Genomic DNA, 27926 nt, shown 5'->3' on the forward strand with positions numbered 1-27926 from the left:
TCCACTAAAAACTTTGAGCATGGACCAGGTGCACCGGTTATTTCATTATTGTACTACAACATCAAAACGTTTGACAACTATTTATCAAGTGAATAACTTATCCAGTGGATAACTGTTGTCCAGCGGATTGATCTTTTCAACAACCAAGCACAGTGGTCGAGATGAAAGAGCCTACAGAAACAGCTTGTTCACATCTTTTTTTATATTCATCTCAAATTCGACAACAGTGGTAATCTCAGTACTAAGATGTATGATGTTTTTAGTTAATAAATACCCGTTTCTTTCTGAAATAATGAGTAATGATTTATTTTTTAAAACTATTCCTTGTACTGATATGACCACTGATTTACCGATTATGATACTATAGTATGCAAATGGTATATAATTACTACCAGAATATTCACGCCGCTGTTGAACAGAGAGGGTTGACGCGCTGTGAAACCTAGATATAACCCATCATGTGGTAGGACATGCGTGAAATAAGTCAAAACCATTTCGCTAGAGGCATACTGCGGTGATGTGATATCTATTTTATTGATTCTTCTTGAACTTTGATTATGAATCGGAATAGTGTTCGGTAATATTGTAGTTTCCTTTTTTTTACGTCTACTCAAATTCACAATGCTTACTGGTGTTATAAGTTTATAGTCTGTTCATCTGAAATGTAAACCAATGCATGATGTATTGTGAGACAATTGAAAAATATTTGATGAATGCAATGATGACAACAAATTGCGCAATTGTTAATGGAATGACTGAAATTTTCTATAAATTATCAGAATGGAAATACAGTACAAGAAGTTAATGGCAAATTTACCACATTTTAGAAGATCATAATCTTTAATATTGTCTTTCCACACGCATTTTTTACTCATAATATATATATTTACATAATGTGCTTGACATGACGGCTTGAGAAGGGAATTTTAGATAATATATTTTGAAAACGACATCCTATTGACCTTTAACTGTAATGAATCCACGAAATACAAAACATATGTAGGACAGCCGGATCTTAAATTAGGCAGTTGTCTGTTACAAGTTGAATATCATTCTTGTAGTGTTAGACACATCTGTAAAATGTTTAAAATTGTTTTGATCCTGATTATGGTAACCATAGGTGCACAAGTAAGTGTCTTTATATTCTTGTTTCTTTATAATTTTGTTATATTGTGACAGGCGGTATTTTGATGATTTTTTTTTATTTTAGCACTATATGAATAGGATAATTAATTGGAAAGAGTGAATAACCAAAATATGATCACGATGCTGATAAACGCAGTTGATTCTGCGCACGATATTTATCATAATGGGTTGTTGGCAAGATCATATTCTAGTTATTCACGATAACTAATTGAGTATTATAACTTTACTATAGACTTCCTCCTTACTTAGTTGCTATTTTCAATATATATTTTTAATGTTGTGTACGGCGGATTGATATTCGTGTTGTAACGTTTTGGCAGGAGACATTCCGAGTGGAAAAGTACAGAATTTATTTTACAGAGTGAATTATCGAAATTGTTTACATAGAAAACATTTGTTAAATTACTGTTATATAATGATGTGTATTACTTGCAAGATAGTTCTTCTCTTTTTATTATCACATGTCCGATAAGTTATCCGGCTTCGGCCGACTTAGGAAAAGTTGTAAGATTTATAATGAAGTTTTATATACTGGATATGGACTTTTCAATATTATTGAACCTGGATATTTTGATGCTTGATAGAGATATATCGTTCAACCTGCACATCGGTTAGACACGTTTTGTTTTGTCTTTTTTATAGGAAAAGTCATCGGCGATCGGTAAGTTAAAGAAGCATGTAACTTTGGGAATTTTAAGTCGATTAAAATGTTCTATTATGTTATTTCTAATTAGCTCGAAAATAAACAAAAGTCTTTATACATCATTTAAAACTATAAACACGAAATATGATTGATTCCATAATTACGTTTTCACAAATGTTCACATCTCTGTATGCGCATTATATATTATATTATATTTTTAACGGGAACATACTAAGGGGCGGATTGTGATCACGCTAAGGTACTTAACCCCGCTGCATTTTTTTTTGCGTCTGTCCTAAATCAGGAAATTTCTTGCCTCTGTATGCTTTGTTTCATTTTCACCTTCAGTTTGTGTTTATTTTAATTAAGTATACAGGGGCAGCTCTTTCTCTGTAATGATGTTTTAGGGCCAGCTGCAGCCCTGTAAAGTGAGGGGTTTCTCGTTGTTCATTGAAAACCAATGGGTGCCCAAGGGCTAATGTATTCATCCTGATGGTGTTTTTGTCTTTTTGAAATATTCACAATACCTATTCTCGTTATAAATAAAATGACCTTGCGTCGACGAAATTAATAAACTGAAACAGAAATAACAATACTACCCTCTACGTGTAAGCTTTGCAAAGAGAAAGCATGACTGACTATCATTTTTTGGTGTAAATCTAACACAAATAAATTACACATTGTAAAAGGAAGAAGAAAAGGCATTTCACTCACAATCTCACCCAGCCTTCACATTTTCTGCTTTGCTTAATACATTTAAAAGAGAAAAGTTTTGCTTCTATCGATATATATTTACATGACATAATAATTATGGAAATATATGTCTAAGAGGTCCATCTTCTCTCAAAGTTCAGAATTTTATTGTTTTTTACTGTAATGAATTCTCTAAATCGTATAAATATTGAAGTTTTGATTTTAGTTCTATAACGTTTGGAAGTTTCTCTCTCAACCTACATTGGTAAAGATAATTTTTTTTTTATAACAACAACAATGTAATTAAGAGTCTCATCAGTGTATCCTAAAAATAATACTTGATTTGTTCAATTGAAAATCTTGATAAAACTTCTTTATATAATATGACACAATATCCAAAAAACACTTAATAATTCTACATTCATAAAAGAGATGTTGATGTTGAATAGTATCTTCTTCAGATCCACAAAAAGTAGTATTTTGTATCTTTTAGATGTATTAAGTACAAAAATTTATTTGTGGAAAGAATTCTATGAAGTATCTTATATTGAAAAGATTTCATATAAATGTGATTGCATACCTTTTTCAAAAGATAGAAATATTTTTAAAAAATCATTAATTTCTATCTCAAGCACTTCTTCCAACTTTTCAAGTTTAGCATTTGGTGAGAAAAATACGCCATCTCTTAAGTTTTTATTAACAAACTTGCTTTTTTTTTCCTGATAATAATGACTTGAGAAAAGAATCTTCTGCATGAAATTTATGAAAAGTAATATTATTTACATTATTTCTAATGTAATCTTTTACAAACTTTGGTATGCTAGATATCAGGCTGTAATATCTCATAAAATTATTACTTATAATCACTTCCTTGATTCTATCAAAAGACATAAAGCTCTATGTTTGTGGATCTATAATATCGTACAAATGTTGAACACCAAAATGTTTCCAACCTGTGTAATACTTCATTTCTTCACAAGGTACATAACTCAGGATATCGATAGATAGGATACTTTGCACACAATTCTTCACTATTGGTTTTGCAAATGATAAACTACATAAAACATCTCTCCAAAAAGGATTAGCAGCCTTTACACTTATATCCTTGATTTTTTTTCTTTTTGAAGTTGAAAGACACGTTCACCTCCATAATTGTTAAAATTCTTTAACAAAAGTTTTTGCCAATGGCCATCAGGATTCCTAAAGAATCTCTGTACCTAACTCTCCTTATTATAAGACACAGAAGACTGAATATGAAACATGTTTAGCCCACCCTGTTCAAAGTCACCTATCAGAGTATTCCTCCTAATTTTGTCTGATTTGCCATTCCGAATGAATTTAAATAACATAGAATTAAGTTCATTTAGCTTTTGGTCTGGTAGGTTTGGTAATGATGTAAAGAGGTGAATTAGCTTTGAAATTGCTAATGTTTTAACCACAGTAGCCTTTCCCATAAGTGTCAGTTTTCTATGTTCCCAACTTTTTAACACTCTTGATACCTCTTTAATTTTTCTTGCAAAATTTATATCAACCATAGCACCTCAGTCTAAGGAAAAGCCCATACCCAGAACAGGGAAATTAGAATGTGACCATTTTAAATCTAAATTTGGACACAGGACATGATCAGAAAATCTCTTACTCCCAACCCAAACTGCTCTTTTTGATTTATCAACCTTTATACCAGATACTAAGTGGAAGGAATCAAAACATTTTATGGTATCCTTTTATGAAGACTCTGTACCGTCTAACATTAAAAAGGTATTATGTGGATACTGACTAATAAGAGGTTCAGAATCATTAACAATGACTCCACGCATTATTGTTCTTTAGTTTGATAGCCAATAATTCAACACAAATAATAAAGAGATAGCGAGATAATGGATCTCTTTGCCTGCAACCTTTATTTAAATCAAAAAGTTTGACATGTGACCATTATTGATCACACAGCTTTTGGCTCCAGTGTATATGACCTTAAACCATTTACAAAAAGAAGTACCAAAATTAAAACTCTTCAAAGCTTTCGTTAAAAAATCCCATTCAATAGAGTCAAAGCTTTTTCAAAGTCTACTAAAAGTAGCAATCCAGATTTGTTGTTTTCTTCCAAATAATGCATAAGATCATATAATAAGCGAGTATTTTCATCAATAAATCTATCCTCAATGAAACCATTTTGTGAGTCACTAATGATGTGTGGGAGCACTGATTTTACTTTATTAGCCAACACAGCTGAAGCAATTTTTAGGTCAGTTTTAAGAAGACTAATAGGTCTCCAATTACTAATAAAACGTCTGTCCTTATCCTCTTTTGGTATACATGTAATAACTCCTTGGTATGGAATGGTGAAAAATGTTCCACCTTATAACCATGATGGAAAGATCGAAGGATAAAAGGACCAATATCACCCCAGAATTTATAAAAATCAACGGTAAACCCATCTGACCCTGGGATTTTCCCATTGGACATTTTTTCCAAAGCATTCTTTAAAAGTCAAATTACCTTCACAGACATTTTTTTTGTTTTTTAGAAAGTTTAACTTCATGTTCAAAAAAGGATTGATCAGAATTGTCTACATTTTGCGAAGAATAAAGCTTAGTGAAAAAAAAAGTTCTTGTTCCTTTAGAATAAAGTACTGGTCTGACAAATGGTTAGAATTATCATCGACAAGTTCATTAATTGTCTTGTTCACAGAACATTGCTTTTCAAGTTTACAAAAATATTCAGTACATTTTTCTCCATTCTCATGCCAGTTGGCACAAGATCGAGGCTCAGATATAATGTTGTTTCTGCTATTTTCTAATAAGCTTTGCAAGGTAGTGTTAGTAGAGTAGGAGCGTCATTGACGTCCTATATATGAATAGGCTCTGAAACATGAAAAGTATACAATCGTTCTGTATGAAATCACGTATGCAGTTAGGAGTGATTGTTTAAGGACGTAGACCTAGGGTAAGGGACAACGCTCTTACAAATCATTAGAACGTTTGTATTCAGCATTTTACATCAATTGCATGTAAGCAACAAAGTAACTTGGACTAATTTCATTCGGTTTCAAATGAAAGCTGAATAGACTTTGATGAAATTTAATATGATACAAACATATCACTGATTTCAAAAGTTATGTCTCTTACCCTAGGTCCACCTCGTTAAGGCAGACGAACAATAGATCACATCATTTTCAACGAAGTCAAATCTTATATCAAACGAATAACTTCCTCCCTAAAGGGAAAAGCCTAAAATCGTATTAATATCAACTAAAATCTTGGAAAATATAGGCATGCAGTGTCCCTTTTTAGTTTTTTGTTTTTCTTTCATTTCAGTGCGACCTCACTGTGACGGAGTATGTAGAATGCATTGTCATCATGGTTACGTCTTGGACGACAGAGGATGTCCGAGATGCATATGTAATCCTCATCGTACGTTCTCACTTTAATCAATTTATACATAGCAATAAGACCAAACAAGATCGAATAATGCTTATTACAAATGTCAATAATGAGTAAATTTGTGAGTCAAATCATTAATGCAAGGTTCCCACTAGGATCAGTTTTGTCTTTTAATACGTCGATGGATATAATTTTATATTTATTTATTTATTCATTTAATAATAATTTGGAAATTATATACTGGCTGTGTAGAAATATATTCAGCCTTCCCAGAAAAAAGTCTCACACAATCTCCTCACTGCAACATATGGCGGTGCACCGTAAGAAAAGAATGAGATCCGTCCATCGTAGGAATAGCATAAAATCATAATAATATATTTAAAAAATAATTCATGGAGAGGGTAGATTTGTACTCATTTTGACATGGGTACGGCATTTATATTCGATTAATTAACACCAAGTAACAGCGAGGTGTTAAATGAGAATATTAATGCCAAAACCCGTGTTAAAATGAGTACAAAGCTACTCTGGAAGGAATTATTTCCTTTCTTATATGACAAATATGGTAATTGTTTTGACAAAAATTTCCCTAGGCGTAGCAAAAATAACAGCTGTTCATTTTAACATCCCCCATGTGGAAGTTGGATTAATTTAGAAATAAACCACATATCCAAGTAAACCATTTATTGAATAAGTATCAGTATAGTATTAGGTAACCTCTCAGCCGTTAAACCATCTCGTAAACGTTTTTAAATGAGTGTTTTGTCTCGGAGTGACAGAGAAAGAGAAGAGACAGTGCGCAGGTGTTAAAGATGGGGTTGTACCGACATATACTATTTGACGATATGAAGACATCATTATTAGAAAATGCAAACCACATATACATTCAAAAATTGATCTGCTGATGGTGGATTGTGTTTTCTTCCTTTTTGTTAGTAACTAAAATATTTGTTAAATTTATCAGCACAATAAAATACGATTAATATTTATTTATAAGCCATTCCACCATGTCTAAAAATAAGATGTGCACATCATTGTGACTATGGACATAAGGTGGACAAACATGGGTGTCTCACTTGTGAGTGTAAACCACCTCGTGAGTATACTTATTTAATGTCAGTTTGCGGTAGATCGTAAACGTGTACAAACACGATCATATAAATAACAATGACAAAATAAATCTTTATGATAACACCAAGCACTTAAGAGCATGGTACTAATTTTTAAGACTTTCACCTGCTATTTATTGGTGATTTATATTCTACTTGGCCTTAATCAGAACTCTTAGAATTATTTCCTCTCAGGCAGTTTCCTAACTTCAACCACAATGTTCAAGATATCTACCAAAAGAATTGAAGCTGACTAAGTCTGAACCTTTTTTTTGGATTAGATGTATTACGGAAAAAAACGGAAACCTTCAAACGAAAAGTTATGGCAAAACAGATAACTTTTACTTTAATATAGTTGATTTCACATAGATGGTGATATTCCTGAAGCATCCTCGTATGGTACTTATATTTCACAACTGGTCTGTTATGCTTGCAATTGCAATAAGTGTCAAATGTTAAATAACAGAAAATAATTGCCCTGGGGGTATCCGGGTATCGATATCACAAAACTCGCAAAAACAATGACTACTTGTGTTTTTTTTTGTTAGCCGCTACAAAACTGTGATACAAATATATTATAGCGCCTGCAAGTTGTAAAATTAAAATGGCAATGTCCATCTAGTTTTGATTTACAGAAATGTAGTCTATAAAGCACATTCTTTCAAGCAAAATCCGATTGCTTTATCGACTGCTCTTACTTGAGTTATTTGTAAAGGAAACGATTTTCAACTTTAGTGATATTAGGCCCTAATCACATCCCTACATAAAAACTAAATCATTTTTTAGTATTGCACTAGATAGAATATTGCCTATTTAGTACTTGAAATTACTACTCCAAATCTATAGCCCACTTGAATTGTAGTGACTAATGCTGGTAGTTGTGATGGTATTCCTTCTTCTGAGCTAGCTTTCAGTAACTGCGAGCGTTCTTTAAGTTGATGTCTCCTTTGTTTATATGGTTTATGTTTAGATATTCCATAGAATGTACTATTGAATGAGTAATCAAGGGAACCAAGGTTATAGCGGTAATAAAAAGAATGTAATTCAGGGACAAAGACCAGACATGGAAAACAGACATACACAACAAAGCACACAATGTAATTAAAATCATACATACAAAGTAACAAAAGCAAACGAGCAACTCGGACTCCATTAAAAACTGGGAGCATGGATCAGGTGCACCGGTAGGGTAAGCGTCCTCTGATTTTCTAGAAACACTCGCCGAGTTGTTAAAAAAAGTCAAGTCCGGGGTAGAATGAATTTAATGGTGTTTGTTAAAGAAGAACAATAAAAGAAGGTTTCTGAAGGCTGAGTTAAAATTAATATTTTTTTCAGCAATCCCAATAATCCGGACATGTCCAGAAAATTCAAAATCCAACATCAAATGCCCAACAGAGCTACAGCACAGATGCAAATCAGATGTAGATTGTACAGGAAAACAGAAATGCTGTTTAATTGGTTGTACCAGAAAATGTGTTGGACCTAAGCACTCTTGGCCAATAACGCCACCGTTACACGAAAACGACAAAGCAAAAGTAGTTTGATATCTGGCCGCCAGTGGCATCTACAGTACTGCATGAAGTAGCAATGTTTGCATCTGTCATTCAAAATAATCTGATTTTATTTCATTGCTAATTCACTGCACCGTCAGAACAAATACATACTTTAATACCACTCTTTGTTTAATAATTCATTTACAAAAATATAAACTTGAAACAAAAGGGTGTGGAAGCAGCAACTGTCTACAGATTCAAGGTGAAATAAAAAATGTCAAAACATCAAACTAAGTAACCGAAATAATAAACACTGGGCAATAGTCACAATAAGGGTAACAACAAAGTTACAGAACTGATAAACACTGGGCAATAGTCACAATAAGGGTAACAACAAAGTTATAGAACTGATAAACACTGGGCAGTAGTCACAATAAGGGTAACAACAAAGTTACAGAACTGGTAAACACTGGGCAGTAGTCACAATAAGGGTAACAACAAAGTTACAGAACTGATAGACACTGGGCAATAGTCAAAATAAGGGTAACAACAAAGTTATAGAACTGATAGACACTGGGCAATAGTCACAATAAGGGTAACAACAAAGTTATAGAACTGATAGACACTGGGCAATAGTCAAAATAAGGGTAACAACAAAGTTATAGAACTGATAAACACTGGGCAATAGTCACAATAAGGGTAACAACAAAGTTACAGAACTGATAAACACTAGGCAATAGTCACAATAAGGGTAACAACAAAGTTACAGAACTGATAAACACTAGGCAATAGTCACAATAAGGGTAACAACAAAGTTACAGAACTGATAAACACTGGGCAATAGCCAAAATAAGGGTAACAACAAAGTTATAGAACTGATAAACACTGAACAATAGTCAAATAAGGATAACAACAAGATTTCAGAACTGATAAACACTGGGCAATTGTCACAATAAGTATAGCAACAAAGTTACAGAACTGATAAACGCTGGGCAATAGTCACAATAAGTATAGCAACAAAGTTACATGATTGATAAACACTGAACAATAGTCAAAATAAGTATAACAACAAAGTTACAGAACTGATAAAAACTGGACAATAGTCAAAATAAGGGTAACAATAAAGTTACAGAACTGATAAACACTGAACAATAGTCAAAATGAGAGTAAAAACAAAGTTACCGATCACCAATCCGATCAATGATCAAATAAAGTTCATTACAAATCTACGTTTACCTGAGGAACAGTAAAAGTTGTAGTGAAAGAGTAATATAATTAGGCTTATAAGCATTACCACTAGACAAATGTTGTAAGATTAGTAGTTAGAAGAATTAAATGACTGAACTTAGCCACATCCATAAGGTAAGAAGAAAAAAATACAGTTGTGTAGGGACAATTCCCTTTAAGTAGCTGTGTTAGTAAGAATCATGCAAATTCTGTAAAAATGTGATACACCCCCCTAAAAACGCTACACATTTTTATTTTTGTTATGAAGTTGTTTATAGGTCTATATAATGAAATGTGTAATTATTCATTCTAATCTGTCTGCTCATAGGGGTTTATTCACATTGAAAATCAAATAGTTTCTGTTGTATTTTAGTGTTATTTTTAGAGTTATATCCCTTAATTTGAAATTCTACGGCCCATTCTATAACAGTTATATCTTTTATTAACATAGGTTCTATAAAACGCCGCATGTTAATTTCTGTTTACTGTAACTTTTTAAATAAAATATCAAAAAATAATAATATGTAGGCATTCCAACCATGAATCACTTATTGTATGATTTTTATGTGGAGAGTTTCTTAATGCTTTAACATAGATTACCAATACGTGAACCATTATTGTAGCCTAAAACGAATTATATCCAATGCCTACTTTATTACGCTGTAGTAAATGTGGCAAATCTAATGATTAGTCCACACACATGCTCAAACTTGGCAATATTTCTGACCGACTGACTTATAATAATCTAGTTGTACACAAGGTGGAATGTCATACAAATTGTAATCTGTACAATTGTTATACATGTTGCAACTTGTATGGCACGAAATGTAAATTGCAACCTGTATAACTGTTAACGTACAATCATTATCATAAAATTGGTTACAACTTGTACAAACCATTCCATGAGATGTGTGTTTCTATATATTTTAAGCCAAATGTTGTACTTCTAAAGTTAATCTTAAACATTTCAACTAATACTTTTGATTTTTGAAAGATGTATAAGAAAAACTAATTAAATCAATAACAAATCAATACTAAAAAATGTCCAAACTGAATGATGCTGATTGTCGATGTCCAATCAGTTAGAACTGAGTTGTAGTTATAAGACACCTAACACTATAACACAAGGTTGCAAGATGGCTGATTCTCAACATTAATTCTACCAACAAATTTATATCAAGTATCATAGCAATGGGAAGAAAACGTGCCTTATCATGACAAAATCAAACTGACAATATATTGACTGAACAGAAAAAAATACATTTGTCCTTGCAATGCTCATTTTTGGTGCATTTCATTGAAATTCTAACTCAATTTACAAAATGATATCGAATAACCTGTCTTTCCCCTTGCTTCTGAGTCAAATTAAACTTTTAAAATGGTTGTTTTTTATTCTATGTTTCACTGACTGCTTTATTTTTACAGAGACTGACACTTAAGTTTATTTCAAATATATACATTCTGTACTTGATATAATTTGATACTTAAGTGTCTACAAAAAAAGGTTTGTACAAATTGCAAACAAATTCATGATGTAGAAGTTGCAACATATACAGAAATGATCGTACAGGTTCCAACTTGTGTGTTCTTGTCATAAAAGCTGCAACATGTACATTAATTTTGAACATGTTGCAATCTAAACCTAAACGTGTACACAACATACTCATCAACGTCAATTAGAATATATCAAGTTTTTTTAATCTTCTTTATTTGTGATTTATTGTATTGTTTGTTATTGTACATCAGTTATATAAAATGGTTTTCAAGCATAGGTCTGCTTAAAATACAGGCAGTGGATGTTTCTTCATATCTTACGATAATTGAGAGAACTGTTCAAATGCATATGCAATGAACTAAAAACAACTCGTAGAGTGTTCATTTTATTGGATCTGCTGAATTTCGGGAATTCATTGGTTGTATAAAAATTCTGGCGGAAATTTTCCGTACTTTTCTGTAGTAAGAGGCTGTCTTTGAGAAGCCAGGCAAAAACTCATTTTTTGTCCAAATGTCATTTTTGCATTGACTGAAAATTTATGTTTGGGTCGGAAGGAAGTAAGTTAAGACTTCTCAAAATGCTAATAATTCTTGTCAAACATTGTTCTATTTATAGTAACAGTCATTTTTAAGTATTTACATATTTTTTTTATTTTACGCCATTTTTCATCAGTAAATTCGCACTCCTTCCACTGCTAAAGAGTAATCAAGGGAACCAAGGTTATAGCGGTAATCAAAAGAATGTAATCCAGGGATAAAGACCAGACATGGAAAACAGACATACACAACAAATAACATAAAGTAACTAAAATCATGCATACAAAGTAACAAAAGTAAATGAGCAACTCGGACTCCACTAAAAGCTGGGAGCATGGACCAGGTGCACCGGTAGGGTAAGCGACCTCTGCTTTTTTAGAAACACCCGCCGAGTTGCTCATAAAAAGTCAAGTCCGGGGTAGACAAACGAGGGAAGGAAAACTATGACCCGTTGAATAAATCAGTTCTCATGGTGCTGATGGATACACCATAACGATCCGCGAGTTCATGATAACGACCATAAAACTTCTGTAGTGATGACTTTAATCTTGTAGCAACATAACCCTTGTTCCAGAAGCCTATTTGTTAGAGTTGTAGCGCGTTACAAAAAGTCTGCGTAGTTTCGGCAAGCTCTGGCATAACGTATGAGTTGTGATATGAACACTCGATACGCAGGAGCCGAAGGGATGTTGCCACAGATGAAAGGAAAGTTGACAATTCTGAATGAAAAGTCATCACTTTTATCGTAAAGTTTGGTCAATAGTTTTCCTTTACCATCGATTTCTAAGTGTAGGTCAAGATATGAGGCTGACTTCACAGTGTTTGTAGTATACTTTATCTCAAGTTCTTTTGGGTAGATGCGATGTATCAAATCCCCGAAATTAGGATTGTTTAAAGATAATACGTCATCTATATAGAGGAAACTGAGATTGAAGGATCTAGCCAAACGATATTCTTTCTTTCTGATCAGATCAGCTATAAAGTGAGCCTCATAAGAGTGAAGGAATAGGTCAGCAAGTAAAGGAACACAATTTGTTCCCATTGGAATGCCGACCGTTTGTTGAAAGACACGTCCACCACACTGGATAAATATGTTGTCGATTAAAAATTCCAGCATTTTGTAAACATCTTCCTCTGTATATTTGGAAGATGATTTGGAATAATTTCGTACAAAGTATGAGGAATCTCTACCAAGAACTATATATTTGTATCTAGGTGTACCATCTTTTTTGGAAAAACAACGATGTATAATGTTTTAAGTCGGAATTTTAACTGAGTATGGGGAATAGAAGTATACAGTGTTGAAAAACCATAGGTTTTAATGCTATTACATTCAGATAATAGTCTTGAACTGATTGTCTCCAAAAGATCTTTTGAATTTCTCAGGATTCACATTGAATTTATACCACTACGGGAGTAACAAGTGTTGTGGTAGGACTGTAGACCCTCTTTGACAGTAGTGAGTATAGAAGTTAAAAGTTTTGAAAAAGGTTTGGTGGTACATTTTGCAGATCCAGCTATGAAACGTTGTTGGTATGGATTCTTGTGAAGTTTAGGAATCCAGTACATAGACGGTAAATCACAATCATCGTCCTTGGTAGAGAGACCAAAAGAGGATAGCACAGATTTATGGTTTTTCCACAATCTCTTTTTTGGAGATAGTGGTAGCAGTGTAGGTCTTATCACTGCTATTGTTTTCTATGTCTACCTCTGATAATAGACATTGGATATAAAACGTTTTGCAGACAAAAACAATGTTGTTTTGGGCTTTGTCTGCTGGTACGACAACATATTTGTCATGCATAGTAGACAATGTTTTTGCTACATCGGGGTCTTTGAAAACTGATGTAGTCTTGGCACTCATTGACCTATTTAAAACTTTCATTCGTTTCAAAATTAAAGACCTCACGGCCTTTAACCACTCTGACAGAGAATCAATGTCTTTTTGTTCTCGTTTTATCCATTTTCTTGGATAGTCCTCGACGGCATCCATAAGAACTTAAAAGTTATAATTCCAATTTATGGAGCGTGGTTCGCGGTATTTGGGACCTTAAGAAAGGATATTAACCAGAGATTCGTTTTCGAATGGTTAAATCTCCCGTAACGACGTGACCAAAAGGACAATATTTGAAAGGAGAGGTTTTGCAAGAACAGTCAGGTGGTTTAGCCTTGAAGCCCTCAATCTCGAGGTTCTGCAATAGCTTTTTATAATTGAAAATTTTGGATGCGATGGGTGAAGCATAGGAATATGAAATAATTGGTATGGAAAATTAGATGTTCCCATCCCCAACATTACAAACAAATATCGACGTAATTATGGGTGGTAATGATAGAGTAGTGGAGATCGTGGATTGTTATGAAACACTGCTTAACCATCCAAAAATTTGCCTATGAGCCCAACGCAGACTGTCATTTAGCATGAATTAAAGCGATGCTTAAAAGGTTTCGAGAGAACACATCACAACATTTTTTAATGTTGCTATGAATGTGTGTGAAGGATAGAACGAAATTGTGTATTGATAAATGATGAACAGGATCACGAAAACTTTAACACCAGTAATGGATTGAATAAAGACAGGTAAGTCAAATGTACTGTACTGATATAATCATTATTTTGAAAAATAAGAATATAATAGCCCAAAACATTTCGATTACTACTGAAAAAAAGTACACATGTACATTATGCAGTTGTACATGTACATGTACAATGTATGGTACAATGTACTGAATATTAATGGAAAAGCCTGATTCTCAATGAATGTGTTGAATACATTTTGTAATGCTTGTATACAATTCAACCTTATCCCTTTTCAGTGTCTAGGACTGTTCTCTGATTTGGCCACCCACTGGCCAAAAGGGATTAAATATAACAACCTAGAAACACTGGAAAATACATTATGTACCGACCATATATTACACATTTGCTAATTTCATTTTAAAATTGATTCATAAATGATGTGTTTTTTTTCTGTTCGTGATCCAATAGAATATTTAGTAGTATTCGCTGCCCTTGCTTTGGTTTCTTGAGAAATAAGACAAAATGTATTCCCTAAATTACTTAGTAAAATGCTAAATAACTATGATATTTATATACGGAGTTACTTATAAAATGTAACAGTCTCCCGTCCATCATTCCCTCCATAAAATATTAAATGTTCATGAGGTTTCCTACTTGTTATGTTTGTACATGTACATATATGTAAAGGTGATTCCTAGTATTCACTGAAATTCTGAGTAATACTCTTTTTAAACAAACATGTAAAATAATGAGCTAGTCCATTTCTATTACAGGCAAAGGAGTCTTCTGGGAGAGTGTGAGGTAGCAGGAAATGTTGAAACACTTCAATTGAAAAAGACCCGTATGGATATACGGATAAATTCAGGATTTGAATTCTATAGCTTACAAATGTATGATGGGGATTGGAAACAAACTGGAAAAAACATTACCAACCTTGTTAAAAAATTCAAATGTACAAAATGTTCATGTGTTTGAAATTTATATATTGCATTTATGCATATACATGTATAAGTTACAGGTACAAATGTATGTACATGTATGTCATGTTATGGAAATTAAAACTGAATCTTTCTTGTTAAAAAGATATTGGCAAGATGTTTTAATTCTGATTAACTTAAGTAAGTTGTCGGTTAGAGACACACATTGGACAGCATGCTAATGTAAATCCAAATCTGCTATATTTCTATAATCCATTCTTAAGAAATTACCTCCCCTTAAAGGATACAAATGATATTGTTAAAGATTCCTTGTCAGTTTTATGGATGTACCGTTTATAAAATTAGTACTTTGATGTGGAAAATATTCTTAATGATGATAAATGCTTTTGATTTGTGGTAGATGTATGCACTTATGCCTGATTATTTCTTTTCTAGTGAACATGCATGCGAAATGCCTAAATTGGGTATTCATAGTTCGACCCCCAGCTTTGTTGTGCTTTTATATGTCAAAACATAAGAGTTACTTATGTTATTAACATAGAGTATGAAGTTACAAATCTTTTTTTTTTTTTTTTTTTTTTTTTTTTTTTTAGATTTTTCGTACTTGTAGGCACTTTTAATGAGGTAAAGGATCAATGTTGAGCACCAGAATGATTTTGTTTTCTAGCAATTTTTGCCCCACCATGCCAACTCATGCTATAAAATTGTTATTTGATATATTCCCAGCCACAGCCCTTGTTTCCTTATACTACTAGGGTGCATCATTATGTTTCAATAAAAAAATATTTAAAAGCGTTACTTCGGCAATAAGAAGTTAATATGTGGTTAAAATAAGGAATTTTTAAAATTTGGCAAATTTCCAAATTTTTAAACCTATTTATAGTTTTTGTGATCACTGATAATAACAATCTGCCTATTGTTTTAGAAAAGGCTAATTATATTTTATTTCGTAAATCAAGCTGATTTATCATATATTAAAACTTTTATGAATGAATAAAGTCTTAATTGTTCATGTTTTTACCTGAAAATTGACATTTTCCTATGGAAATCTCAGGGGAAAAAATGGCCATATCTCGGCCATCCTGGATTTTACAGAAAACAAAAATTGCAGAATTTCGTTTCACATGGGTCCTTTTCAATGCATTATAAATTATAAGTAATTGCTGAAATCACTTTTGGACAATTTTGCATGCTTTTCTTAGAGACACAATATTAAAAATAAATTAACAGCTTCAAGGGTTATCAATAACTCTCACTCTTATTGTTGAACACAATTTATTTGAGGCTTACTAAATGATTTCCAATCAATTAATGTATGTGCTTAATGCATGGCTCACTAATCTCAAGCTTCTGCCTGTTTTTAAGACAGAGCTGTATAAACAAAAATTGATTCACATGACGTATATGTTTGAAACTTAATTTTCCACATATAAACGACTACGAGAATTAGCATATGCAATCACGTGCAAATAAATTCCCTGTTAGCAAACACAAATGTGATAAATACTTTATTTGTTAGCCGTTTTTTTTATGACAACTTCCATTTCAACTTCATTCTGAAACAAACAATCAATATGAATATGTTAAAAGTTGAAGCAAACGTGAGAATTTGATGGAACAATCTGGTTTGGACGGGTTATTAATCTGTTTATTGATATACAAAATTATCATTTTACATATAATGTGGTCGAGATGTGAACTTTGGAAACTGGAGTCAACCTTAGAAAAAGCCTAGTAAACATTTAGGGGTATGTTAAAAAGTCACATTGAAGATGCGATGTCATCTATCAGACTAATCAAGACTTGTTGCGAAATCGATCACTGTTGCTAAAGGAAAGATTTTGCCTCTAACGTGACCTATAAGAATTAACGGCTCTATAAGAAGTAACGGTTCTTGTTGGTCACTAATCAACTTGTTTTCGTTCATTGCACAACAACTGAGATGACTGCATTAGAATTATAAATACATGCTAGAATGGATAATAGCATGAATGGTAACTCCTTCCTCGAGTTTTCCGTTTTACAAACATATAACAGGGAAGGAAATGGTGAATATGACAAAGAAACAATAACCCCACCAGAATTAAAAAAAATGGCAGCTGATGGCCATCCATGGGTGTTCAATAAACGACTAGAAAACAATCACACCATTGGGCAGGGTACTTTGTTAATCTAACAAGGTTTTGTGTTAATACCAAAATGAAATGAATATTTAATCAAAGAATACTAATGTAACAGCTGTAGTATTAAACAATATACAAGTAAGAAAATTATAATTAGTTTTACAGATATTCTGTCTGGTAAAAAAATAAGGGATAATGCTACTTACTGTTTGATTTACATTCACAGGTTGGGCATCCCATTTGATCTAATACGTATCCATTCTCACAGAAAATTGGACATGTTGTACACGCTATGCCTACATATGCTACAGAATACAACTATATTAATGGGTTGGAAGAAAGCTTGACATGCTTTACCCTCCGAACCTAAATGTTCTAGAGTTAATACTACTGTGCTCCGTAAATAAACTACCGACATTTCGTTAGAAGTAAAACTTCATGAAAATACACAAAATAAAGATAATCCGCTGCATGTGCATCAATAACCAACGTATTTTCTATGCCCTTTTCAACTGATTGTGTGTTGTCGAGTTTAACTTAGGGTTAACATGTTTGTTTGTGTGAAACTTTTAGATCTTTTCACTTGCGTTATTTGTCAGCATTTTTTTTATGTTTTGGATTATTTTGTTCATGGATTTCAGCCCGTATATATGAATCTTTTGTATTCATAGCTTTATTTCAAAGCGCGAAAAAAAATGCAGTTTAAAGTAAACAAACCATTTGTGCGGGCGTCTAGAGAAACAGTAAAAACCAACAAAAGAATAGAAATTACCAAAATCATCAATAAAGTCCGTAAATAAAAACAACATAGAACACAAGGAGTAAATGTGCAACACAAAATTCCATTAAGCAATGTATAATTATACTTTTTTAATGATATACATGCTGTGAACTGGGTCATTTTCAAATGTTTCCATGAATTTTTACGTTTTTTCACCATTTCCGGTCATCAGAATTCAATTTGTTGAAGTACTAGTTCATATAAAAGTCAGACACGGGTGATTTAAAGCGCAGATAAACTCAACGCAAAGAGTGTCTTTTCTGTTCGGATATCTGTACTTTTGAGAAAACCGTACTCACCCCCGTTTAATAAATAACCGGAACAAACAAAATCAAGAAAGAATAATCAAGGGAACTAAGGTTATAACAGTAATCAAAAGAATGTAATCCAGGAACAAGGCCAGACATGTAAAACAGAAATACACAACAAAGAACATGAAGTACCTAAAATCATACATACAACGAAACAAAAGCAAATGAGCAACTCGGACTCCACTAAAAACTGGGGGCATGGACAGAAGGACAGATTACTCTTGAAAAATGCCAATTTCCTATTCAATCTATTTTTATCTGGAAAGTGCATTCACCGAATGACAAACTAAGTAATGTTTCTAGTATGCGGTCTGTAATTGCTTCTGATAAAGGAATAGGAATGATTTCGATGAGATTTTGACATGTATTACACCCCTTTATAATCAAGACAGACAATTATACCAAAGAATATAACTACTTACATTTACATTGACAAATTGGACATCCTCGTGCATCCAACACGTGTCCATTTGGACAAGCTATATCACAAAGAGGACCACATATTGGTAAATCTGGAACGTCTGGAACTAAATAAAAATTGGTGGTATCCATGGTACCTTAAACCCTTAAACATATGATTTTGGTGGTACATGGAAAAAAAATTCAACATATATTTAAAAGGTCTCTAACCCAATTATTTTTACGATGTCAGTCCTTGGTTGAAAAATACTCTAATTTTTCTAAAACTATGAATAATGATTGTTTTTGTAGAATGTTCTGTGTGTTGATGTGACTACTGAATAACCTATTATGACAATAGCATGCGAATGCTTTTAATCACCACTGGTATAGTCATGCCGCAATCGAAGAAGGAGGTTTAGCGCGCTGTAGAACATAGATTTAACCCACCATTGCGTTTGAAGTATATATACCTAGTTAGGACCATTGCGGTACCACCTGCTCTGTTGGTGTAAAATCTAATTTGCCAGATTTTTATCGGAGATGACTGGAATTGATTATGAATCGGATTAGTGTTCGGTAATTTTGTTGTTACCCTGATTCATATGTTTCAAAACATATGTATACATACGGTAAGGACTGGTATGAAAATATAATATTCCCATTAATCTCATGAACTCCATATTTTGTCCCAATTAAAATAAAAATATATGTCTTTTATGATTGAAATCATCTGGAAACATTCATTCATCTACTGAAAACATATGCTTTTCCTATGTTTTTCATGGTTGTCCTAAACATATGAAAAACTCATTAAAACATACGTTTGTTTTTTTCATATGTTTAAGAAACATACAAAATAAAATCTGTTGCAATTTTTTCTTTGTAAACTTAACGCAATCCTAACGATTTTCTATTCTATTGTAACCACACAGTATCAGATATTCATTTAGTGACTAAAGCTATTGCAATTTGCACCGTAATAAAAAAGGATTATTTTCATTCAAATTTCCTTTGCTATTTTCTTTCTATATATAGTATATATTATAAAAGTAAATTGATTCTGCATTTGCATTTTGGCAGAAAAAAAGGATATTTATATTTACACATGATATTGCATATTCTATGTAAAGTAAGTCAAAATATAAAATGGCCGTGATAAGTACTTGTAGAGAAAACTGATGAAAAGATGCAGACGAACGAATAGGCAAACAAACGAAAAAGGCGGACGGTAACCATGACCAATGTAAACATTCCCGCTAATAATACAGAGGTATCAAATCAAATGAAGGAAAAATGGACAACTTCGTTAAAAATATGTAAACAAAAGCGTGGGCTTGAAAGGTAACAGTTTCTATTTTACAAAAATATGGACGTTTTACGAAGAAAATGAAGGTTATTGAAAACAAATCCAGAATGTAATTGTCCTTATGGATGTTTTAAAATGATGATCATTAGTAAAAGAAAATCCTAAATCTGAATAACTACAAAACTCTATAATGAGAAATTTCCTGATTTCATTTGCGTTTTCCTAAAATGTACGTACACTACAGTGTGAAACAGAAACAATAACTACATACAACCTGTTAGCTGTGCAGACGTGGAGTCCGACATCATCTCTCACGATGAATGATTAGATATACATCACAACAATGCACTACCGTCCGTGCGAGACTCCTTAAAGAACCCCTTAGTAGCAATACGAAGGTCAGTACAATAACCCAATCGAATATCGGGAATATATAAAGTAAATCTATTCATCGGCTAATATCTAATTAGATTGCTCACTTTAAACAGTTACATAATCACTGACCATATAAATCCCGTTACAAAATCAACAACCAACAGGTTGATTAACTATACAATCGAGTGGGAAAATGTATTAATAAAAAGTTATCAACAAATAATATTTTTTGAAAAAGTCAATGAAAAACGTGAAAAAAGGACAACCAAAACACCTTGCGTAGAGGACTCACAGAAATTAAATTGATAAATCTGATTAGACCTAGAAAGAAACCAAACGATCATAATCAGCAATGGATAGGAAACTGTTGTCGCCATAGAAACGATCAGCAATGGAAAAGAAACTGTTGTCGCCATAGAAATGATCAGCAATGGACAGGAATCTGTTGTCACCCTATGGCTAAAGTAGAATAAATCAAAGTAAGTCACAAAGGTGATCCGTAAGTACCATCTTTAAATGGAAAGCCGAAGCATTTTCTAGCTTCGACAGTGTAAAAACACTAAATAAGATTGAGATTTTATGTTTCGTATTATATTTAAAATTAAAAAAAAATACAATTAAATAACAAGTAAAATATTTACAATCATATTCGATATATGAAAGTATTCCTCACACAAATAGCCCCATGGAGCCTTGAATTTTACGGTTGTATCAATTTCGAGGTTGTTAGGGGAAAAGACCCTATGAATCCAATACATGTATATTACACCAGTTAAAGGTTGAATGATTTCTCATGCGCAAATATTTTTTTTAGAATAATACAAAAAAAACCTATATTGTCTAATATTTACATTCATGGGTAAAATGAACAACTTATGTATATGAGGAAGAAACATTGCAACACAAGCTTTCCCATTAAGATCATTTCTGTTCATGATTTTAATATCAGTGATCATTTTAAATCTTGTTGTCTCCAAGTCATGAAGCGTAATTTCTTTCAATTTGCAGTCTGTCCAAAATCAATATTTTATGTTTGTCCCTACGACGTCAAAAATTTTCCTGTTGTTATAAAGATTTAATTTTTAAGAAATGTTTAGTTCAGGCCTGATACAAATGTAGCCAGTACCCACCTTAATTTAAGAAAATACTAACAATACTATCATCAATAACAAAACCCCTTGGTTCCAGTGCTGAAAACCCATGTTCGGATACACTGTTTGTCGGGACTCATAAAACATGTAAAAGTACTTTTGAGACAAATGTGTCCTTGTCTGACGCACCATCTACAAAGTTGAAGTGATTAATTCCATTTATCGGTACCATAAAAGTTTCAATGGTCGTCATCATGAACTCGTGGTTTGTTACGGTGTATCACTCTGCGCCATGAAAACTGATTTGTTCAAAGTGTTTTCCTTTCCTCTTTGGACTAACCTGGAATTGATTTTCCATAAGAAACACGGCCTAACAAAAATATTTGAGTTTATTGTCACCAAACCGTCCCAATATTTAGACCATACCCTGACGGTTTTTTTTTCAAATAAAATATTTTACCGTTAGGATCAATGTAAAAATAAAAATGCATGTTTAAGCTGATGGTACAAACATGTATTGGTTCAGAGTTGTTTTTTTTCTGAAAAAAAAATACGTGTCACATTTTTAATTATTCAATATACTAATTGACTTCATATTCAAGTCAGTATTATTTGTTGATGAAAGAGTAATCAAGGGAACCGAGGTTATAGCGGTAATCAAAGGAATGTAATCCAGAGACAAACACCCGACATGGAAAATAGACATAAAATGTACACAACAAAGAACATAAAGTAACTAAAATCATACATACAAAGTAACAAAAGCAAATGAGCAACTCGGACTCCACTAAAAACTGGGAGCATGGACCAGGTGTACAGGTAGGGTAAGCGTCCTCTGCTTTTCTAGAAACATCCGCCGAGTTGCTGATGAAAAGTCAAGTCCGGGGTAAACAAACGAGGAAAGGAAAGGAAAAATATGACCCGTTGAATAAAACGGTTTTCATGGTGCAGATGGATACACCATAACGATCCACGAGTTTATGATGACGACCATAAAACTTCTGTAGTGATGACTTCAATCTTGTAGCAACATAACCCTTGTTCCAGAAGCCTATTTGTTAGAGTTCTAGCGCGATACTATCAGTCTGCGTAGTTTCGGCAACCTCTGGCATAACGTATGATTTGTCGTAAAGTTTAGTCAATAGGTTTCCTTTACCATCGATTTCTATGTGTAGATCAAGATATGAGGCTGACTTCACAGTGTCTGTAGTATCCTTTATCTCAAGTTCTTTTGGGTAGATGTGATGTATCAAACCCCCGAAATTAGGATTGTTTAAAGATAATACGTCATCTTGATAGAGGAAACTGAGATTGAATGATCTAGCCAAACGATATTCTTTCTTTCAGATCAGATCATCTATAAAGTCAGCCTCATAGGAGTGAAGGAATAGGTCAGCAAGTAAAGGAGCACAATTTGTTCCCATTGGAATACCGACCGTTTGTTGAAAAACACGTCCACCACACTGGACAAATATGTTGTCGATTAAAAATTCTAGCATTCTGTAAACATCTTTCTCTACATATTTCTACGATGATTTGGAATTATTTCTTACAAAGTATGAGGAATCTCTACCAAGAACTATATATTTGTATCTAGGTGTACCATCTTTTTTGGAAAAACAACGATGTATAATGTTTTTAAGTCGGGACTTTAACTGAGTATGGGAAATAGAAGTATACAGTGTTGAAAAATCATAGGTTTTAATGCTATTATATTCAGATAATAGTCTTGAACTTGTGTCCAAAAGATCTTTCGAATTTTTCAGGATCCACATTGCATTAATACCACTACGGGAGTAACAAGTGTTGTGGTAGGACTGCAGACCCTCTTTGACAGTTGTGAGTTTAGAAGTTAAAAGTTCTGAAAGCGGTTTGGTGGTACATAATTCCTTCAATAATTCTCTCACAAACGGTTGTGTATTACACCAAACATTCGAAAACACATGGCATACCTGTTTTAATTGCTGCCTCGAAATATATTTTTTTAATTTTGTTTCTTAAAATTCTTTGTTGTTTTTCTTAACGGGAAGTACATGATCAGCGATTGGGTAAATTTAAGCCAAAGGTAATTTCCCTATCGTAATATACATTTTGTCATTTGATTACAGTTATATTTAGGTTATAATTAGCCCATTAATTTTTTAACAGACAATGCGTTTTAACTGATTAATTTGATTGGGTGTTAGCCCATGAGCAGACTGGCATAGGACCCACTAATTTTAATTGCAATGTTTTGCATGTCTGAGACGTGCAACCAATCATCTTTGGACGTTTCCATTCATTGTGAGGTACAATATCAGATGTCACGACTGCACAGCTCACCCTACGTAATAATACAACATTCACTTATATTTTTACAGGTTGTATTATAGCTATTTATTTTATTAGAAATTTTAAAAATCTAAACATTGAGGTTACATTACTGCCCGTATTGGATGCTGCACTAGGCTTCTATTTCGATAAGTCTTGTATAGAATGTGTATTTAAACTTATACATCTACATTTATTAACTTTTATAGCGCTGTTGTTGGTGGATAAACACAGCCTACCGAGATTGGCAATATCAATAGGGTTGGTATTTTTGTATTTTGTTTATATTCTTTTTATACTTACTACGTATTCTCCTTGACTGTAAATATAACGAATACAAAATTAAGTGTAAGTGTTTGAAGAATCAAAACCCTACCGATCTGACAATAAAATATCACTCAAATATGTTTTCTCTATTTGAAATACAAATACTTGATCTCTGTCTGCATCATTGGATTTATCCAGAAAGTTAAAACATGGTGTGAAAGAAACCCGCCATTTGGAAAGTTTGATTTGACTACTTGTATCATCAGAATCAAGGGAAAATTTTTCCGTACCACTTAGGTAAATTGAGTTATAATTCAATTGAAATTCATTGCAAATCAAGGCTTCAATGGCAAAACACTTGTAAAAAATCATTTTTAAGACTTTATATTTAAATTTTTTTCAGCAAATGAAGTGATGCTGAGATAGAAAGAATGATAAAGAAAGCATGTTTGAGTGGAATCAGATTGTCAGATCGCTGGGTTTTTACATGTATATTTGTGATTTTGTCCATTTTCCTGATACTTTCAAAACCTTACACTTAATAGATGCTTTGAATGATATCTAAAAATTGAAAAAAAAAAAATATTATAAATCTAATTCTTTTAACATATATTCAAAACGTTACCTAAAAATATAGATCATAGTTTTTCGTTTTCAGTGAAATCCGTGGTTGCTCATTTGCTTTTGTTACTTTTTATGTATGAGTTTAGTTACTTCATGTTCTATGTTGTGTATGTCTGTTTTCCATGTCTGGGCTTTGTCCCTGGATTACATTCTGTTGATTACCGCTATAACCTTGGTTCCCTTGATTACTCATATATATAAATATTTTGTTGTTTTCAAGTTCTAGATATAGTCTAAAATTCCCAATTATTGAAGCTACATGCAGGCCTTTCAAAATAAAATAATTTTCACCTAAAGTTCTTTTACTGTTAGTCGATGTTTTTAATTTTTAAACAGTTGAAAAAACTCAAAGTAACCTTTCTGTAGCCCACAAAAAGAAAGGAAAAGCACGTTTGACGTTTGACGTAGAGCGTATACTATACTTCTTATGGTGTGTTTTGACCTTTTTCTTCACTGCAGTTTGCTTTCAACTGCTTGCATCGAATAAGGCTTCAAGAACACAGACTGTATGACAATGTAAGGAAATCGTAAAGATTATGATATATTGATTTGATTAAACATATGCATACTCTATCTTAAACGCAAAACGTTTCATACATGTAGTCATCGAACCAAAATATTCAAAGGCTTTTAATATTCGGCAGATGTTGCCATTTGTTTACTATATCGATTTGTTATACTAAGTTGACGTAGGAAAAAAGTGTGAAATTTACCTGAGCAAGGCTAAATGAACATGCAAATAAAATCGGGAATAACTTATTCATAATGCTGGTAAATCTGAAAAAGTAACATAGGTTAAATATCATCGGAAGATGAGATATTTCCAAAACATACCCATTTTGAGTATTGCACTACTTCGAATCTTGCATATTTAGTACTTGGCGTTACAACTCCTGATTCAGCCCGCTGGGATCGTAGTGATCGATTATTTCTAATACTGATTGTCTTCACGGTATTGTCATTATTTAATATGTTTTGAGCAAGCTTTCAATAACTGCGGTCGTTCTTTAAGTGGATACCTCACTTGTTTTTTATGGTTTATGTTGAAGTATTCCATGGAGAGAATTTGATCCATTATTGAATGTTTATTTTTGTTTTTGTTTTTTGTTTTCTGTTTTCTTTCAATACATTAAAAAGCAGATGGTGAGGCCTTATAAAGTAGTTTAACCCCACCGCAGATGGCATGCGTATGCGCCACAGGAGATCATTATATTACTTTGTGTTTGATTTTGAAGAATTGTCATCATTCTATCACCGTTGATTTTATTACTTTGTTTTCTGGGCCTTCCATAGCTTACTTAAAGGTATATTAACACTTATTGAAGACTCGTTTATGATTTCTCAAAATATTATTATATTTTATGCAAATAAGACTTTCAAAAGTGAATATTGGCGTGTGATAATTTGATACTTATGAAGAGTCTACGTATTAACTATTTATAAAGGTTTTGACAATGAACGTGAACACGCATGATTGTCGTTTTGTACGTTTTATTAGTAAAAGATCAAATAAGTTTAAGGTTTCAGCATGGATATATGTTATGAAAGATGATTAAATTAAAAGTTTAAGGCCTTGTGTTATTTTTCCACTTTTTGATAATATATTACTTTAAATGTAAATTCAAAACATTAAGTGCTGGAATATATAATAATGAGACAAAACTGTTAACAAATTATTAATTACGCTCAGAAAAAAACCCACAATAATCTGACAATTTTGGCGCATAGTTTATGGTCTATTGAGGACGCTTTGGCAGTTTGATCGTCTTTGATGCTCTAGGGGACCTAGATAATCGAGACCCAGAAGAGAATGAATGATAGAGAAAATACGAGTTATCTCCCGTTGATAGTGACATTGCATTATATTTCATATAATGAAAAAGAAAGAATATCGTTTGGCTAGATCATTCAATCTCACTTTCCGCTATATAGATGACGTATTATCTTTAAACAATCCTAATTTCGGGGATTTGATACATCGCATCTACCCAAAAGAACTTGAGATAAAGGATACTACAGACACTGTGAATTCAACCTCATATCTTGACCTACACTTAAAAATCGATGGTAAAGGAAATCTATTGACTAAACTTTACGACAAATGTGATGACCTTTAATTTAGAATTGTCAATTTTCCATTCATCTGTTGCAACATCCCTTCAGCACCTGCGTATGGAGTGTTCATATCACAACTCATACGTTATGCCAGAGCTTGCCGAAACTACGCAGACTGGTAGTATCGCGCTAGAACTCTAAAAAATAAGCTTCTGGAACAAGAGTTATGTTGCTACAAGATTGAAGTCATCACTACAGAAGTTTTATGGTCGTCATCATGAACTCGTTTGTTATGGTGTATTCATCTGCACCATGAAAACTGATTTATTGAACGAGTCATAGTTTTCCTTTCCTCGTTTGTCTACCCCTTTTCATCAGCAACTCGGCGGATGTTTCTAGAAAAGCAGAGGACGCTTACCCTACCGGTGCACCTGGTCCATGCTCCCAGTTTTTAGTGGAGTCCGAGTTGCTCATTTGCTTTTGTTACTTTGTATGTATGATTTTAGTTACTTTATGTTCTTTGTTGTGTATGTCTGTTTTCAATGTCTGGTCTTTGTCTCGTGATTACATTTTTTTGCCGCAATAACATTGGTTCCCTTGATTACTCATTCATACCTCGTATTACTGATGGTTATAAAAGAAATGAATGACATTCCTACATTTCAGGTAACATTATGAATAAGATTTCATGGTAAGGCTTGTGTGTTTTATTCTACCATGATTCACCCAAAGGCTTATTCTTACAGATAATAGCACTTAATTCATGGACTATTTTTGTGATTGAAAGGAATTATTCTGTATAATTTGCCAAAACACATATGATATTGAAAAGAAATCAGTCTTAGAAATGGTGAAATTGTGATAGCGAATGTGTCAACGGTGGCAAATACAAAATGTATATCACATGAGCAACGAAACATTTAAAGTGAAATTACAAACTGAACAAAGAAAAGAGAGAGAAAATTAAATACAGAATTGCAAAGTGTTGAAAAGACTTACCGTCTTAAAGCACACTCTCTCAGAGAAAGTATTCAATATATTAATAAATGTCAATCACAGACTACACAAAATTTCGTTTCAGGAAATGTCAGGGAAAATAAAGA

At 32.8% G+C, this 27926-nt stretch overlaps 2 protein-coding genes across 7 annotated transcripts; one reads left to right on the top strand and one right to left on the bottom strand.

Annotated features, from left to right (window-relative positions):
- Positions 1-518: 518 nt before the first annotated feature.
- Positions 519-27926, bottom strand: LOC148597604 (uncharacterized). 5 transcript variants are annotated; one of them, XM_088563675.1, is made up of 6 exons: positions 27823-27926; positions 25482-25545; positions 24181-24196; positions 18816-18920; positions 17508-17606; positions 519-657 (listed from the first exon to the last, which is right to left on the bottom strand). In XM_088563675.1, the coding sequence occupies exons 2-6, from the start codon at positions 25530-25532 to the stop codon at positions 635-637; spliced, it is 294 nt and encodes a 97-aa protein (XP_088419801.1). In that variant the 5' UTR covers positions 25533-25545; positions 27823-27926; the 3' UTR covers positions 519-634. The 5 variants fall into 5 exon arrangements, with proteins under 5 accessions (XP_088419801.1, XP_088419799.1, XP_088419803.1 ...); XM_088563673.1 differs by lacking the exons at positions 24181-24196; positions 25482-25545; positions 27823-27926 and adding an exon at positions 20769-20926; XM_088563677.1 differs by lacking the exons at positions 24181-24196; positions 25482-25545; positions 27823-27926 and adding an exon at positions 20376-20539.
- Positions 899-8645, top strand: LOC148597605 (uncharacterized). 2 transcript variants are annotated; one of them, XM_088563671.1, is made up of 5 exons: positions 899-1128; positions 1789-1807; positions 5797-5892; positions 6860-6958; positions 8307-8645. In XM_088563671.1, the coding sequence occupies exons 1-5, from the start codon at positions 1081-1083 to the stop codon at positions 8513-8515; spliced, it is 471 nt and encodes a 156-aa protein (XP_088419797.1). In that variant the 5' UTR covers positions 899-1080; the 3' UTR covers positions 8516-8645. The 2 variants fall into 2 exon arrangements, with proteins under 2 accessions (XP_088419797.1, XP_088419798.1); XM_088563672.1 differs by lacking the exon at positions 6860-6958 and having other exon boundaries at positions 905-1128.

This window comes from Perna viridis, chromosome 15 (assembly GCF_037379345.1).
Source record: "Perna viridis isolate PV_CMFRI_1.1 ecotype Kerala chromosome 15, ASM3737934v1, whole genome shotgun sequence".
NCBI lineage: Eukaryota > Metazoa > Mollusca > Bivalvia > Mytilida > Mytilidae > Perna > Perna viridis.

Bases quoted from the DNA above. Each gene is read 5' to 3' on its own strand.
- LOC148597604 (XM_088563673.1), bottom strand. From the start codon at position 20,892: ATGGCGACAACAGTTTCTTTTCCATTGCTGATCGTTTCTATGGCGACA. The intron at 18,921-20,768 runs GTGAGTCCTCTA...ATTTTTATTTAG, and splicing joins GATTTATCAATTTAATTTCT to TTCCAGACGTTCCAGATTTA. The intron at 17,607-18,815 runs GTAAGTAGTTAT...TGTATTCTGTAG, and splicing joins TCCAATTTGTCAATGTAAAT to CATATGTAGGCATAGCGTGT.
- LOC148597605 (XM_088563671.1), top strand. From the start codon at position 1,081: ATGTTTAAAATTGTTTTGATCCTGATTATGGTAACCATAGGTGCACAA. The intron at 5,893-6,859 runs GTACGTTCTCAC...TTTATTTATAAG, and splicing joins ATGCATATGTAATCCTCATC to CCATTCCACCATGTCTAAAA. The intron at 6,959-8,306 runs GTGAGTATACTT...TATTTTTTTCAG, and splicing joins TTGTGAGTGTAAACCACCTC to CAATCCCAATAATCCGGACA.